This window comes from Drosophila navojoa, chromosome 3 (assembly GCF_054131105.1).
Source record: "Drosophila navojoa isolate 15081-1374.11 chromosome 3, UAZ_NAV_1.0, whole genome shotgun sequence".
NCBI lineage: Eukaryota > Metazoa > Arthropoda > Insecta > Diptera > Drosophilidae > Drosophila > Drosophila navojoa.
In genome coordinates this window covers 6,274,374-6,291,610 of record NC_142891.1, presented here as the reverse complement: position 1 = coordinate 6,291,610, position 17,237 = coordinate 6,274,374, and the positions used below count along the sequence as shown (strand labels likewise).

General features: G+C 39.2%; 2 protein-coding genes across 2 annotated transcripts; both read left to right on the top strand.

Annotated features, from left to right (window-relative positions):
* The first annotated feature begins 221 nt into the window (after positions 1–221).
* On the top strand, positions 222–1,116 carry LOC115564588 (transmembrane emp24 domain-containing protein 5). The gene has a single exon (XM_030389118.2). It carries the CDS (start codon positions 339–341, stop codon positions 1,035–1,037), a length of 699 nt encoding a protein of 232 aa, XP_030244978.1. The 5' UTR covers positions 222–338; the 3' UTR covers positions 1,038–1,116.
* Positions 1,117–12,028: 10,912 nt separating this feature from the next.
* Positions 12,029–15,102, top strand: LOC115564820 (non-specific serine/threonine protein kinase). The gene has a single exon (XM_089257502.1). It carries the CDS (start codon positions 12,410–12,412, stop codon positions 14,810–14,812), a length of 2,403 nt encoding a protein of 800 aa, XP_089113628.1. The 5' UTR covers positions 12,029–12,409; the 3' UTR covers positions 14,813–15,102.
* Positions 15,103–17,237: the final 2,135 nt, after the last annotated feature.

The window sequence follows — 17,237 nt, the reverse complement described above, 5'->3', positions numbered from 1 at the left end:
TATAGTAATCGATAGTTATCGATTATCAAGCAAAAGGAGAAGTAAAACTTGAATTACGGATATTCAACACTTTCAAGCAGTAAATGAAAAAGTCATTGAATAATTCATTTCTTAACCAAATTACCTGGTATATCTTGGTCGAGCAATCCCTACGAAAGCGCCCGGACTTGTTTATATTGAGGCAGTTACAGGCGGCAGCAGTCACTGAGCTATTACTTAGGAGAGTCACAGTAGGCGTTGCTTGAGTGAGCAGGCCAGGCAGCTAGACGAATTGAGAAATCTTTGCAACGATTTTCCGTTTACGTTTACTAGATAACATACATATATCAAACTAAAAAATGTTCCAAATCGCAGGCTGCTCCTTGTGGCTGTCGTTGTTGCTGCTGGCCTTGGTGCGTGGCGGCAGTGCGGAGTTATTTCGTCATCGTTTGACCATCTTTGCGGAGGCAGGTCGCATGGAATGCTACCATCAGCCGGTGGCAGCCACTGAAATTATAATACTCGAATATCAGGTGATATACGGTGGTCAGGGTGAGGCGCACATCAATTTCAACCTGATGGATCCGCAGCGCAATCTGCTAGCCTCGGATCACAAGCTGCAGAGCAATAAGTATCGGATGGACGCCAATGAGACGGGCGTCTATAAATTGTGCTTTGACAATACGATCAGCACGTTCAATCAGAAGATTGTTGTCTTCTATTTGGAGATAGCGGCTGCCAATCAAGAGGAGCTGGAGCGCCAAGCGCTTATCAAGGAGATGACCACGGACTATCACTTCGATCGCACCTACACACACATGCACGACTACATAACCAAAATCGGGGTGAACATAATGCGCTCGCGCCAGACCCAGGACTATATACGCACACTGGAGGCCCGCGATCGCAAGCTGGCCGAATCGAGCTTCACGATGGTCAACAACTGGTCCTGTGCCCAGTTCATAGCGATGATCATCGTTGGCATGCTGCAGGTCTTCATGTTGCGCAGTATTTTTAATACCGATGGCCGTTTTTACAAGTTGTGGAAGAAATTCTGAATCAAAGTCTGTTTTAATTGAAAATGTTGATGAAAACTATGCCAGCTGTTGGGGAATAAACTTGAACGATTGAAAGATACACATATGTAGAGAATGGGAGAGTGGGATATAGCTAGTGTGGTTCCTTGATTATAGTGTATGTATAAAGGGAGTGGGAGAGAAATATAGTTAGTCTGGTTTCGAAATTGTTTTGTATTTGTAGAGAGATAGAGAGAGGAGAGACAGATAACTGTTGTGTATATCTATGTAAAGTGAGAGAGATAGATAAACATATATGAATAGTTGGTCTGGTTTCTTGAGTGCTGTGTGTATGTAGAATGAGTGAAAGAGGGAGACAGATAGTCTGAATCTTAATTGTTGCGTGTATGCAAAGAGAGTGAGATAATGATATGTATATAGTTAGGGTGGCTTCTAAATTTGTATACATGTAGAAAGCGTGTGAGAGAGAGAGATATCATAATAATATCGATAGACATATACTTAGTCTACTTTTAGTATTGTGTAGACGTCGAAAGAGATAATTGTAGGGAGAGAGTGAGATACAGTTAATCTCATTTCTTAATTGTGGTGGTAATTGGTTTATTGATCAAATTAAGACATTGAGGCCTTCTGGAATTGACTTTTAAAATTATTAAATTATATTTAAAATTTTATTTAAAACTTTCTTTTATAAATGATTGACTAGTTTTCAATTGCTCTGTACCAGGGTATAAATCCTGATGATTATAATATAAAACTAAGTTTGTTTGTTCGGAAAGATGAAGGGAACTCATAGTTAACTATCATAATAAATAATATAAATTAAAATAAAAATTTTTTTCTGGTCAGCGGATTTAATTAGCATGCATAGCAATTTTTTATAATTTTATTGAAGTTTTAGTTAAGTTATTTGTCTATCAAATTCTTTTCACTTGCAACATTTCATGCAACGCAATTTTTCCTCAGCAAAAAGTTGACTCCCTAGCCACTCATTGTTTATGTGAACACATGTTCTTCTGATTGCCAAAAATGGAGCAGCCACGCTCTCCAGTCTCAATCCGTCACTGTTCCCTTCGATAGCCCACAAGATTTGTCAGGACTTGAAATGAAATCTGTATGCCAAACTCTGACATATACATATATACATATACATATATATGTAATGCCCACGCCCAGCATTTGACATAAAGTTTGAGCCGGTCGTGTGTCTCAGCTTTAAGAGTGTCAAAGTTGTGGCAGCTGCCACAATAGGAATTAAGCCCAAAATGGTGAAATGGTGAAGGTCAGCCACAGGAATGGTCCATGAATTATTAAAAACGAGGCAAAAGTGTGGCCAGTGGCTCCTCCCCCACTGCTTGACCCTAAGCCAAGGCGCTGAGCCAGAAGTAGACAATGATTGCAAAATACTAAGCCAAATGGCAGACACCGTCTCACTCCATCTCCGTTCGGAGCTGACGAAGAAGAAGAAACCGCAAGACCCAAAAGATGTTTGGACAACGCTGCAGACAACTGTAGGCAATTGCTTGACCAGGCCAACTACAGCCCAGCCTCTGCCACTCCCTGCTTCCTGCTCCTGCTACTGCTCCTGCTCCGAGTAGCACTTTAAATTAATGAACTGAGATTAAGCAAGACAAATTGTTGCTGCTCTACAAACTCTCTATAAAGGCAAATTGTTTTTCGCCCGAATCGAGCAGGAGGAGGAGGAGGAGGAGGAGCAGTAGAAAAAAATTTATTATTTCTGTTTACTGCCTGGCCTCAAAAGAAAATTTACAATTTATTGTTATTGATATTTTGTGCCAGCAGCAGCAGCAAGAGCAGCAGCAGAGACAAGAATTGCAATTAAGAATTTAAGCGCAAAACGTGGCCACAGAATGCTGCAGCATCGATTGGCTTTCAGGCCAGTTGTCAACGCCCATGGACAACAAATTTACAACTGTTTGGAGACAAAAATAAATTTTGCATTGCATTTGGCTGCCCAAAATGCTTTTGCCAGCCTGCACGGCTCCTCTACTTTCACTCTGATGTGAATCTCATGTGTGCATGCAATGCAGCCAATTGTAAAGTTTTCACCGCTCCTGCCGCTCCTGCTGCTGCTGCTGCTTCTTTGTCACAGGAACTGTGTCGGATTCTTTTTCCTTTTTGCCTTTTGCTTTTCCTTTTTTTGTTGGCTGTTGCAGAAAATATTCATTGAATTTCCTAGTGACAAACGACAAGTTGTCAGTCACTGGTGGAAAGGAAGCTTGCTGCAGTAAGAGTGCGCTTAAATACCCTGTAAATGAGAGGTGCTTGCAAGAGAGGATTTGTGATTGAAATTGAATGAGGATGAGAGAATGATTGTAGAACATAGAAATAAATCATGACGAAAGTGAGAGAATAGAGTAGAGCAAGGCACAGAGAGAGAGAGAGAGAGAGAGAGAGAGAGAGAGAGAGAGAGAGTCAGATAGAGAGAGAGAAACAAGGAGAAAAGAGAGAGAGAGAGAGAGAGAAGAGAGTAATACGCAATACTGTGTGAGAGGGATAGGAAAGTATAGATAGGATAGGGGAAAGACAAAGTAAGTCTGAGATTTATAGAGCTATCCCGAGAATAATAGAAAGTCAGTGCGAGAGAGAGAAAGAGAGGGCGAGAGGTAAGTTGTGAGATAGAGAGAAAGAATTACGTACAGCATAAAGAACTAGACAGAGAGAGAGAGAGAGAGAGATATTGTGGGAGGGGGAAAATCAAAAATAAAGGAAGAAACAGAGGGAGAGAGAGAGAGAGAGAGAGAAACTGAACTATGAAATAGAAGTAGTGGTAATCTGAAATTCAAAGAAGGAAAATGCAGAGAGACAGATCTCGAAGTAGAAAGAAAGGCAGCTAATTACTGTGGGAGGTTGATAGGCTGTGCGAAAGATAAAAAGAGACAGAGAAATCAGATTGAAACAAAAAAGAAACAAGTGGGATAGAGAGAGAGAGAGAGAGAGAAAGAGAGAGAGAAAACAGAAAGATAGAGAAAAATAGATCAGATAGTGACAGACTAGAGAAAGATAATGCTTTCATTCAGACAAAAATGATAGCCGATCTGGCGTGAAAAACTCAGCCTGGACCTCAGCTGGTCAGAGACACTTAATAGGAATAATATGACAAATGAGCTCTTCAGCTAAACATTCTCTTCTTCTTCCTCTGTGTATTTAAAAACTTTTTAGTATCCACTATGCAAGGTAAGAGAGCTTGACAGCATCTAAAGTTCTCGTACTACTCAGGCAAACCTTTTTATCCTCACTTAATGCACTCGACTACCCCATCTGTCCGGCGTTATATATTGAGCGATTAAGCTGTGCTTCCCTTGATAGTTGAACGAAACACACACACACACACACGAAAACAAACAAACAACAACGAAAAAAGAAGCAACTGAATTTTCAAGTTGTTAAACAGAGAAGAAATTTATTACCTTATGCTGCATGCATGAGCTGCTGTTAATATAAATTCCAATCAAATGCTGAGCGAGAGCGGGGAACAATGCTGAGTTGTGCGGACATTACGATTGCGATCCATAAGACGGGGAACTCAAAGTTCGACTGTTTGCGCTGCAATATAAATAAGCAATTTGCAACAGCGATAACAACAACAACAGCAGCAGCCGCTGCTACATAAAACGCAATGAAGCAACAATTTCTTCTTCTTGGTTTTTTTCTTTTTTTGTGGCAGCAAATTATACGACAAATAAAAGTAGAATCTGTATGTGGCAGGAGCAGCAACTGACACTGGTTGTAAGGACATTTTGCGCAGCTTTAGCCAAAGTGCTTCAAAGTGCTTCTTAACGAAGCTTAAAAGCAATGCCAACAGCAACAACAACAACAACAGCAACAGCAACAACAAAAGCGACAACAACAACTGTTGCAGCTCCGAAATTGCTGTTGCTTGCTGCCTGGGCGAACAGTCAACAGACCACGCCCACAACAGCTTGACAAGTTTACAGTAAAGCTGCTCCTGCTGTTGCTGCTCCTGCTGCTGTTGTTAATAATGCTGTTGCTGATGCTCAGTGAAGCATGCCAAAGTTGTCGTGGTCGTTGCGGCTATTAAATAGGTTTACTAAGGCTCCTCAAAGGTTGCCACACGAAATTCAACTGGATTTGGTTAATGCGTAACGGCTACTTATGGTTAACTTGCGTCTTATCCACGCAACTGCCACGAGAGCCTAAGCATATTTGGTTAGGCCATGGCCAAATAGCAGATGGTCTGCGACTCAGAATGCTTTAAGATATTTGTAATAAAAATCGTGATCATAGCTTAATGTGAACTTTATTTTGTGGACTTGAACTTTATTTTTTGTATAGCTAAAAAAATTCATAAAAATAAGTGTTTAGAATCACTCATTAAATGAGCAGGGATTTTTTAATCCTTCATATAATTTAATAATTGAAGCCAGATACTAGAAATACTACTACTAAAACTATTAATTTTATTTTTTTTATATAACCTGCAATACCTATAGTAAGCTTAGATATTGCCATATCAAAATTTTCTATTTCATATGAATTTGTTTAATATTTTTAATTATATATTCCGATTTTTGATTTATTATATATTTTAATATTACATCAAAATAGATAAATTTAAACTCACATGGCCAGTGATATTATTTATAAATTATAGGATAATTATTGCAAGCATAAAATATAATTACTACAGAATTTAATCAACTACAAAATAAATAAAAAAAAAAAATTTTTTAAATATATGCATATATATATTAAAAATTAAATATCAAAAAAATATATTTTTAAATTTATTAAATAAAAGGAATTATATATGAAAAGCCAAAATTGAGCAAAAGAAAAACTTTATATATTTATAATATAATTATAATACAATATTATATTTATAATTTTTATTTTATTTTTTTTATATTTGGTTTGTTTTTATTATATATATTTTGCCATTGCAACTAGAGACTTAAAATTTAAAACACTTATATATGAACCTCGACGTCGAGCGATTAATGCTGTAGTAAATAAATAGAATACTTATTTTTTCATAGCTTAAACCTAGATATTATACAGCCCATAGTATACAATTCTGAATAACATACTTTATCTCTTAAAGCGTTAAGCCGAGATGCTTTCAGCTGATTAAAAGTTCTGCTTTCCTTTACATATATAGTATATACTTATTAAGCTACGTCTATTAAATAATTTTCCTTTTAATTTACCAGCCAGTTGCCTGCAAACATGCATTTTCTTTTTAATTTTTGCAATCCAAACGTTCTTCAACAATTTAAAATCTCTCCATCGCTCAAGCCCAGCAACGGCGACAGAAATTTAATCAAAACGGAAGGCGAGCTAATTTAATAAGCCCGCAAACGTTGCTTACAAATGAACCCATAAAGACTTCCGCTGGCTCTGAGCAAGCGCCCAAGCACAAGGACTAAGCGCAGGATATTCACTATTTTGGCGATATAAACCAAAGAATGGCGGAATGGCACACACACACACACACAGAGAGTAACTCCTATCGGTTGTACCTCTATTGCCCGCCTTAACCCACTCAGCCACTCATCCACTCAACCACTCAGCAATTCCATTTCGAGAGCAAGCGAAACACGTAAATGGAACGCATTTCACCTGGCCGCAATCTGGGCATCTTCGATGACTGTGTGGTAAGGCAGTGCCATTAGATACGCCGCGAGGCGAGATGGCACGACACGACTTACCTTCATTTGCGGTTAATTTTGTCTTAGTGCGCTGCGCGTTATCCTTGCAATCCTTGCTCCAAAAGTCCTTGCCAACTGTCGCAGGCAAGCGGCAGTGGTGCGTGGCAATTGAAGTGCAACCGCCACGGCCAAAAGTTGTTTGGCTTAGTGCAGCTTTTGGGTGTCCCTTGGTGTCCTTGTGGCTGTTGCTGTCCCTGTCTGGCATTTAGCTTTTATTCGGCTAATTTCCGTTGCGGCACCCGCATCCCGGCGCTAATTGACGCCGCTTAGCGTCAACCGAAAATCTATAAACATGAAAACACAGCTCGGCTACTGAGACGCGTCCTTGTGACCCGCCCATGTCGCCGCCGCCCCTTGCTGCTGCAGCTCGGCTGCTGCTTGTTTTATGTGCGCGTCCTTAGGCATAATAAATCTGTTTATCTCTGTGTGCTTAATGGCTGCCAATGTCCTGGCATTGTCCTCGGCCCGCTTAAAAGTTGCTCCTGCCTTACCTGCCAAGGCGATAAAAACTTTGCGTGCGCCTTTTGTGGCTGCCGTTGATACCCTCGCCAAGGAAAGACATTCTCATTTTGTCATTATGTATGTAAAAGTCCTTTATTGCTCCTAATTGCACTTCATTTATTTTATGAATATTTTGTTAGAATAATGTACATATATTTAACATTCCTGATTGGCCTGTTTGCATATTTTGCTTAAGGTCCTTTTATTTTGTATAGAAGGAATAGCTTAGGCATATCATGCTGATATAGCTTAAAATCTATTGGAAATATATTAGAAATATTACTATATATATTTTTTTTTCTTATATGATATGATATGAAGTTTATAAAAGATCTATTGCAATTAACCTTTTTTGCTCTAACTTTAGTCTTCTTAAGTGTATTATCCTTTAAACAACTTTATATTGGAGTCCACCAGATGTAAATTAAATATCTGATTAAAGCCTTATGAATGATTTGATCTTAGAATATATATATATCTATTTTGATATTTTTTTCTTTTGTTCAATTTATTTATTTCATTTTTTTCTTTTTTTTTCAAAAAATTGTTGTCTACTGAAGTATAACATTGCAAAGTTAAGAATAAAGTTGAGAGCAATATTCTAGCTGGTCTGGAAAAGTTCTATATACTCGTTATATAGATCTAATTAATTCTAGCAAAAGATGTATTTCAATATAAAAGAATGAATTATAACAAATTTTTCATCTACATTAATTTAATGATTTATTAACTAACTAATCTATCTATATCTATTCATATCTAGTTACTAATACACTACTAATACACACATAATAGTCCTATTTATTGCGTAGCCAATTCTAAAAAGTATATTTAAACTTCGTCTTGTTTTGCTCTACAATTTGAAAATCTCTGGGTAATTGACAAATAAAAGTCCTTGACTTTTCGGATAGTATTAAAAAATTTGTTCCGAAAATTTGTGTGATATTTGCTCACATTATATCCTGCAGAAGTTAACAAAATCAGGATCTGTTTTGTTTTCGAGCCTGAATGGAATTTCAAGCAGCTACAAAGTGAAAAAATTGAACTTGTTCATATCCTTTGAGGCTTTGGCAGACAGCAGACAGGACCCAAGCGAAGCAAGACAACATCGCGTGACCACCAACAGCTTCTACTTGTTGTTGTTGTTGTTGTTGTTGTTCTTGTTCATGCAACCGATTCCATTTCACTCCTCTGCAATCACAGCCAATACAATTCGCTCGCTCTGTCTGTGGTCGAGCCCGTGGACACCGCAAACAACTCCCAAGTTTCGCGTCCAAACTCGAAGGAAACCGCAAAATGGCAAAACAATCAGCATGCAACGAGTCGAGTGTTGGAATACATCGTCCTGTGTGTGTATGTGTGTGTGTGTGTGTAATATATATATTCTTGTATATATCTGTGTGTATGTGCATGTGGACAGGACGCAGGATGTATGCACTGACTGGCAGCAAAGAGTGTGAACATTGAACAAAGCAAGTAGGTGGCAATTGTTGGGATTGACAAGCGAATCCTGCAACTGCAGTTGCCAAAAGAAAATCGAGTCGGTTAGTCAAATTTCCACTGCCGAATGTGGCCACAACTCGATCAGATGCTATTTTAACTGAATTCACTCTTGAATTTCACGTGTCTGTTCACGAAGAGAAAGAGCAGAGTTTGTCCAACTTTGGTGAGGGCTTTAAGTGTGTAAACTAGTGGCGCTTATTTAGCATATAACTACTTAGTAATAGCTGAAAATAATTGTGTAATTGTCGGAACTGGCTTCGGCTAAAACATCTGTAAGAAATGATGATGTATTTTTATTAAATAGATTATGGAATGGGATAAGAGAAAAGGATAAAAGTTCTTATCTAGTTACACTGTGGGAACTGAATTAAGAGCTTATTTTAAATATTTTATATATATATTTTTATTTTTATATGTATTTTTATTTTTATTTATTTTTATTATTATATATATATATATTTTTTTTTTGTATAGTACGTATTTATATTTTTCTTTTTATCTTTATATTTTTTTTAACTATTCCAAAATAGGTTTGTCAATTTTTAAATTAAAGAAGAATATATTTTATATAAATTATCAGAAGGCCAAGTCTGTTTCATGGCTTCAAAATTTATTTATTTAAATTAACAATTTATTTTAAAATATGAAAATATTATGTTAATAATATTATAATATGAACGAAGCTTGTCTGAACTAAACAAAAAACTACCTTTAGGTAAAACTAACAAATGCCTTCCGAGTTCGAGTCAATCGTCAAAAAGAAATAAAAGAAAACCTTTTTTTTTCAAACTTGTTTCACTGCATTCCACAAACAAATCCAATTTATACCGAATTACAATCGTCAAAGTCTTTGTAGCTAATAGAAGTTTGGCCTAAGCTTATTAAAGCGCTTAAATCGAAATCAAACAAAACAAGCGCAAACTTTGCGTGTTGCCTATGTGTGGCCTCTGCCCCTGCCACGCCTCTCATCCGCTTCCGTTGGCTCTGCCAAACAGTTGTTGCCTGCCACACCCCCCCCAGCCGCCCACTTCAACGGCGAGTCTAGCTAATTCATTTTGTACTTAATTGTATTTCTAGTTTCTCAATTCGGCAGTCGAGTGTCTGTTGTACAAATCCAATTCACAATTGGCCGACAAAACTTTGTGTGCGTATTGGTGTGTGTGCGAGCTCACGCCGTTTGCCTGTTTACCACGAAGAGGCCAAGGAAATTTTCGGCCAAAAGACTTTGATGAAGTTTGCCAACGGCCAGCGGAAGTAGCAGCCAAAAGTCGAGACTCAAGTGCTACCCCACTGTATTGTGTATTTCATTGTGTGCCCGACCAATTGGCAATTGTTGCCACCCCGAGTGGGCTAAGTATTGCAGTAAACTCAGACAGTTAAAGCCTTAAACTAGGCAACAATATCGAACGTCGTAATTTGCAGCGAACATTTTGCTGGTATTTTTCAGCTGAGTCAAAGCTGCAATTGGCACTTGAAACTAGCAGCTTGAAACTTTTATAATAAGCGCATTGAATTTCGATTAATATGGGCATATTGTTTTAGAAATGAAAACTGATCGACTGCGTAATGCTCTACGAAAATAATTTTCTTTATTTGGTATATATTCAGATATCTAACTAATATATCTGAATATATACCATCTGAATATATTCAGATATCTAACTAAGATATCTGAATATATACCAAATAAAGAAAATTATTTTAAAGAGCTAAGATTTCGGATAAATTAGGCATACATTTTTAGAAATGAAAACTGACCGACTGCGCAATACTTTACAAATATATATATCTAGATATATATTTTGTTTTCTTTTGAATTTATGGTTTAAGAAATCGATTGTAAAATACTCTACAAAAATAATTTCCATTTTTTTGCTATATATTTTTTATTGGGAAAAATATTCCAATTAATATCGGCGTAATATTTTACAAATCAAAACTGATGGACTGAAAGATACTCTATAAAAATAACTTCATTTGTTTGCTAAAAATTCAAATATAAATTTCCTTTGTTAGAGCACACAGAGCATTAAAAAAAAAAAAAAAAAAAACAATTTATAATTTTTTTTTTTTATTATTTGATTTATTTATTTTTATTATTATTATTATTATTATTATTTTTTTTTTTTTTGCCCAACATACAAATGTAATACCAATACACCCGCTTTAATTTTAATATAACCTCTCATTGATTTATATAAATTTAATAATGTGACCCGTCTGAGTTTTTGTTTCCTTTGCATTTCATTTCGAGCGCTAAGAGCTTTCGGCTCACACCTTTTTTTTTTTTTTTGGGGGGGCGAACAGCGAGTGTTATGCAAACGATATTTAAATATATTCATTGCATCAAACTTTTTCGAAAAATGAAAACTAAAAGATGTTGCTGCCACATTGGGGCCGTCAAAGAATCGATGGGCGTGCCGAACGACGGCAGCTGTTGCCGCATGGCGAAACTTTGGACATCAAATGAAAAAGAAGTGGACTGCAGGCAGCTGATGTTGACAAGGCTCAGGGGGGGGGCGGGCGAGCTGGGGGCCGGTTTGGGTAAATGGTGACAGTTTAAGTGTCGACTGTGTAACGGTAAATTGCAGGCAAAAGTTGACGCTAGATGGCGCCAGTTGTGCCATTACAAAAACTAGCATCAGCTGTGCCGCTCGAGCTATGTTATAGAGCTCGCTGTGTGTGTGAATGTGTGTGTAAATGTGTGTGTGTGTGTGTAATATGAAAGTATGAATACTTGTAGAGTTTGAAAATATATTTGATATAAGACATCAGCCCAAGTGAGAGTTGCCTAGGAATTAATTATTTATTAAGTTCACTTTGTAGGTTATTAGAAAAGAAATAAAAGTTCAATTACTTAGCATAGTGAATATATTATATTGTATTTATACACATATATGAAAACATCTATATAAACTTTAATCACATATTTTATATCGCTTTTTGGATTGAATTCCAAGAAACGAAGCAGTTTGAGAAATCCCTCAGCTATTACTTGGATTCTCTACGACCTTTTCTCTATTTATTCGCTGGGTAGATTATTGAGATAGATATATCTTTTTTCCAAGGCGAAAAAAATATATTGGTTTTGGTTTGCCTTAAACCCATTAAAAATGAGAAATCAGGGAAAATCTTTTTTTTTTTTAATTTCTAATAATATAAATGTAGTTGTATAACTATGAAAATTCGATTTTTTAGCATTTTTTGCATTAAAAAAAAAATAATAAAAAAATAAAAATAAAAAAAGCATTTAAACTAATGAGTAAATCATGTTTACTTTTGTATAGAAAAATGATAAAATTCAACATTATAGGACTGTTCCTGATAGTGTTCTATAGGTGTTACAGCAACACACAGTTGTTATCTCGGTTTTTGTTGTCAAAATCAGATAGTTTAGTATTTGTTTCTGAATAGTCTTTGATCATTTTAAAAAACTCGACATTTTCTAGCACAAAATTCCAACACAAATTCCGTACGAAATTATTGTGTTTTTGTGGTAAGCGCCAAGTTGCTTAGCGCCTTACGCAAATTATCCACAAAACAAAAGCAAAAAAAAAAATCATATCCTTGCCGTTCCCCACACCAAAGTGAAGACAGACAGAATACCCAGAGCCGAAGGCGACGCAATTGGTCTCTGCATAGTCTCGACAAAAGTATCCTTATCATAGGGAACGTAGCTGTAAATGGAACGTGCAAATGTTTACTAAATTTTTAATGGATAGAATGGACAAAAAATTACAGCAGCAACAACAGCAGCAGCAGCAGCAACAGCAGCAGCTACGCCAGCACATGCACACGCCGTCGCAGTCGCACTCACACACGCACTCGCATCAGCATTTGCACAGTCACAATCAGCAGCAGCAGCAGCAGCAGCACCAACATCAGCAACGCTCTCATGCGCATGCGCATGGGCATTCCCATTCGCATTCCTTTCACTGCAATTCGTCGCAAAAGTCACTGACGCATCCACTGCAGGCCAAGCTGGTGGCACTCGAGGCGAAGCTGAAGCAGAACTCTGGCTCGAATCTAACAACAGCTGCAGCTGGCATAGCAACTACGACGGCAACAACAGCAATGACAGCAGCGGCGGCAGCAGCAGCAGCAGCAGCCACAACAACATCGACCACAGCCGCCAAGAAGGCGAGCCGTGCGGGCGGCCTGAGGGAAACGCCGGCCAAGGAGCGCGAGCGAGAGCGGGCTAATTGCAAATATGAGGCCAGCATGGGCATGCTGGGGCGCTACTGTGTATCGAATACGGCGGGTGTTGGCGGCGGCGGAGGTGGTGGTGGTGGGGGTGGCCGGGACGTTGGCGGTGGCATTGCCGGCACTCAACAGCCGGGAGCAGCTCAGCAGCAGGTGCTGCCCGTGGTGCCGCTAATGACGCAGGTGCAGCGCGTAAACCACGATCTGACGGACAAATTGTCGCGCATGGCACGCCGTAACACGATCAAATTCCGTGAGCTAGCCGCACTCCAGGTGCAGGACAAGAACGCCGAGGCACTGCAGGAGCTGCACACATGCATACCGGAGATCACGAAAATCTTCGACGTGCACTGCCGCATCGGCAGCGGCACCTTCTCCACCGTGCTCCTGGGCACACTGCAGCGCGAACGCCAGCTGCCCGAGTCGCAGCGCCGCCGGTTCGCGATCAAGCACCACAATCCCACCAATCATCCGGAGCGCATTCTGCGCGAACTGGAGTGCATGTTTCGCATGGGCGGCGATCACAATGTGATCGGCATCAATTGCTGCATACGGTACAACGACAACGTGGCCTTTGTGATGCCGTTCATGAGCCACGATCGCTTCCACGACGTCTATCGCAATCTGAGCCTGTTCGAGGTGAAGGACTATCTGCGGAATCTGCTGATTGCGCTGCGGCATGTGCACAAATTCAATGTGATCCATCGGGACGTGAAGCCGAGCAATATATTGTATAATCGTCGGACGGGTAAATTTTTGCTATGCGACTTTGGTCTGGCCCAGCGGCTGGCCGACGATGGCAGCCTGATCCAGGCATCCGATCTCAGTGGTGCGGCCGCCTTGCTGCGCGACATGGACGCCGCCCAGCAGCAGCTGCTGCGGCACGACGGCTTCAGCCTACAGGCCGAGGATGAGGCAGCGGCTGCGTATCGCCTCCAAGCCGATTCGGAGCGGCGCATACGTGCGGCTGGCGGTGGTACGACCGCCTTTGGTGAGTCCACCAATCTGGTGCTGCATGAGCCGACGAAAAAGGATTTGGCCGCCCAGAAGGCGGACACCCAGCGATTGGTTAACCGTTTGCGCTACATCAATCCCAACATCGATCCCAACAACTATGTGGTGTCCACGAATAATACACGCAAGGAGATGCATGCCTCGCGCGCCGGCACGCCGGGCTATCGTCCGCCGGAGGTGCTGTTGCGCTATCCGCATCAGACGACCGCCGTGGATGTGTGGGCGGCCGGTGTGATAATGCTGTCGATGCTGTCCTCGCTGCATCCGTTCTTTAAGGCGCCCAACGATTGTGCCGCCCTCACGGAGATCATGAATCTGTTTGGCGATCTGCAGGTGCGCAAGACGGCCTTCATGCTGGATCGCCTGGTGCTGATCACCCAGAAGGTGGCCGCGCTCGATTTGCGTCGCGTCTGCATGCGATTTCGCTATGCCAACTACTTCCTGTCGCCGGAAGTGCAGCGACGCCATCGACGCGCCGATGGCAATGTGGAGCTGTGCCGTCACTGCGAGCAGCCCACCTACAACTGCCTCTGCAAGCACAGCAGCCATTCGCTGGAGACATACGAGGGCGTGGACATGTTCCCCGTCCAGGCATACGATCTGCTTGGCCGCCTGCTCGAAGTGAATCCGCAGAAGCGCATCACCGCCGACGAGGCGCTCAAGCATCCGTTCTTCAGTGAACACCATCGCATCATCACCGGCGTGCCATTTAGCCAACTGACGGCGCCACCCATCGCCGCACTGCGCTCCAGGGAATCGCTGCAGGCGTCCGGCTCCCGCACCCTAACGCCATACATCGCCTATGCGCCCGGCATCAAGCAGCTGAGCAATGTGGAGCTGGGCAACTGTCGTACGGCCGCCACATCGACCACCCATGTTTGAGAGTCAGTCACACACATACATACACATATATATATATAGTTTTCTTCGCGTTTTTGTACGGTCATCGCCCTTTTACCGGGTGCTAGTAAATTTTCAATCGAATAGATTCCAAAAAAAAGACTGGAAAAAAATTCTAACAACCAAGAAAAAAAAAATTAAATACGATTATGAATACGACATCATTCCGCGTAGAGTCGTGTCTCGAAATTTGAAATGTTCAAAAGCTTCGAAATTTCCACAAGCAATTAAATAAGACTTTTGATGTTTTGTTCTTTTTACCGGTTTTCGAATTTCTCGTTTGTTTTCTTCTTTACACAATATTCTCGTGGGATAAATGTGCGAATACTTGAGTCTATTGACTGATGTTTTTATTGCAATAATAGTGCGAAATTATAGACAAGTTTAGTAGTATAGATCAGATGGATTAAGCAGAAGAATGGATTTTTTTAGAGCAAGAAATTTAAGAGTTGGTAAAATAGACAAATTAAAACGATAAATTTTTAATTAAAATTTTTTATTTCAAATATATTTTAGTTATTGAAATTAATTTATATGATTGATAAATAAGAAAATTTTACTATACATCGATTTTTATGTAAAAATGGAAGAGCAATAATTATTTATGATTTTCATCATATAAATTAATTTTAATAATTAAACCTATTTTTTCAAACTAAAAAATAAAGGAATAGTGAAATTTTCCCTCACTTCATCATCATCACTTCTCTCGCTCCCTCCTATATCTGTTCATCTCTCTCTCTCTCTCTCTCTCTGTCTCTCACTTACTCTATGTCTTGTCCAGCCATTTGTATATTGTTTGATCCATTTATTCCCTTTATTCAATTGCAGACTTTGCCTTTCCCTCTCTCTCTCTCTCTCTCTCTCTCTCTCCATCTCTTCGTTCCCTTTTTCTGTTTATCCCCTTTGTGTAAATACTTTTAATATGATTTCTTTAGCTTACCTGCAGTGTTTTCCCTGCACTTTACATAATTTTCAATATTTGCATTTGGCTTTGCATTTATCATCTTCTCTGGCTTCAGTAGCCAATATTTTGTTGCCGACAGCCATTTTACCTAATTGCTTTGCGCTCAGTTTGACAACAACAAATATTCTTAGGTTTTTCTTATCGATTTAGCAATCATTGACAGCAAACAATTTTCTTTTTCTGTTTTCTTGGTTTTCTTTTCCTCTTTGTTCTCATTGTCGGCGAAGAAAACCGCAATCAGCACAAAATTTATTGACCTGACTTGTTGACAGTATCAACAAAGTCTCGGCCACCTGCATTTTCGTAGCCAACTTTTACATATTATTGAACGAAATTTGTTTGTGCGGGCTGCAAACGTGCATGCAAGTTTATTAAGGTCTAAGAGTTAAGGGAACGGGTAGGCTAGACTAGACGGTAGTTTGCACGTGCAATCATAGTCAAAAAAAAAATAAATAATATAAAATATTTATAAAAAACAGAATAATATATACTATATTTAGTTTTAGTATAATATAAATATATATTGGTGATCGACGAGCTCCATCATATTTTTATATATTTTTTTAACCATATTATGTGCTCGTTTTTTGTTATAACTGTGCAGAAAATCGATATATACATATATTTATTTTTTATTTTATTTTATTTTTTTTTGCAATAGCGACAAAATAATTACAGATATTTATCTGTTACTAAAATAAAAAAAATATTTAATGGTTTTATAACGGCGCGTGGATGACGTTTGATGATGGTTTACCAATAGCTGGTGTACTCGTATAATATTTAAATAATTTTAATTTTTTGTATTTTATTCAACGAAAGAATCATCAAATTACATAATCTATATTATATAAATTTTTTGTATTATATTTTTTATATTTGATAATTTAATATATCGTTTAAACGTTTAAATGCTTACATAGACTGTTAGCTAACATAATGTAAGCAGAAGAACTTCTATCAGCAATGCATTGTATTCTCTTGGCCTGCTGCTTAAAATAATGTTAATTAACATAGCGCATAGCACTTAACATATCGTTACTAGCTGACGTAGCGCATAAAAAGTATAGCATACTTTTGGGCTGCAGCTTCAAACTAATATTCCTTAACATTTCATGTTAGCATTCACATTTAACAGCGTCTTAGCACGGGGCGAGCTGTTGCCGCCCGCTATGCGAATTTTGTTCTCAAGGATTTTCACACAAACACACAGAAGCCCACACACACACCCACATACTCACAGACATTAAAGGCTTTTAGCGGCTCGTTTGGGGCTTAGTCTCAGTTACCATTACAGCCAGCTGCCACACGCTTCACAGCAGCCACGTACTTCTACAGCTTTCAACTTCAGCTTTGCATTCTTTTGCAGCATCTGTGCAACTGAACTCCACGGCTTCCTGGTAGCCACCGGGGAGCCATAACTAACCGACACCATCGTCG

Coding starts and splice junctions, on each gene's coding strand:
- LOC115564588 (XM_030389118.2), top strand. CDS start 339: ATGTTCCAAATCGCAGGCTGCTCCTTGTGGCTGTCGTTGTTGCTGCTG.
- LOC115564820 (XM_089257502.1), top strand. CDS start 12,410: ATGTTTACTAAATTTTTAATGGATAGAATGGACAAAAAATTACAGCAG.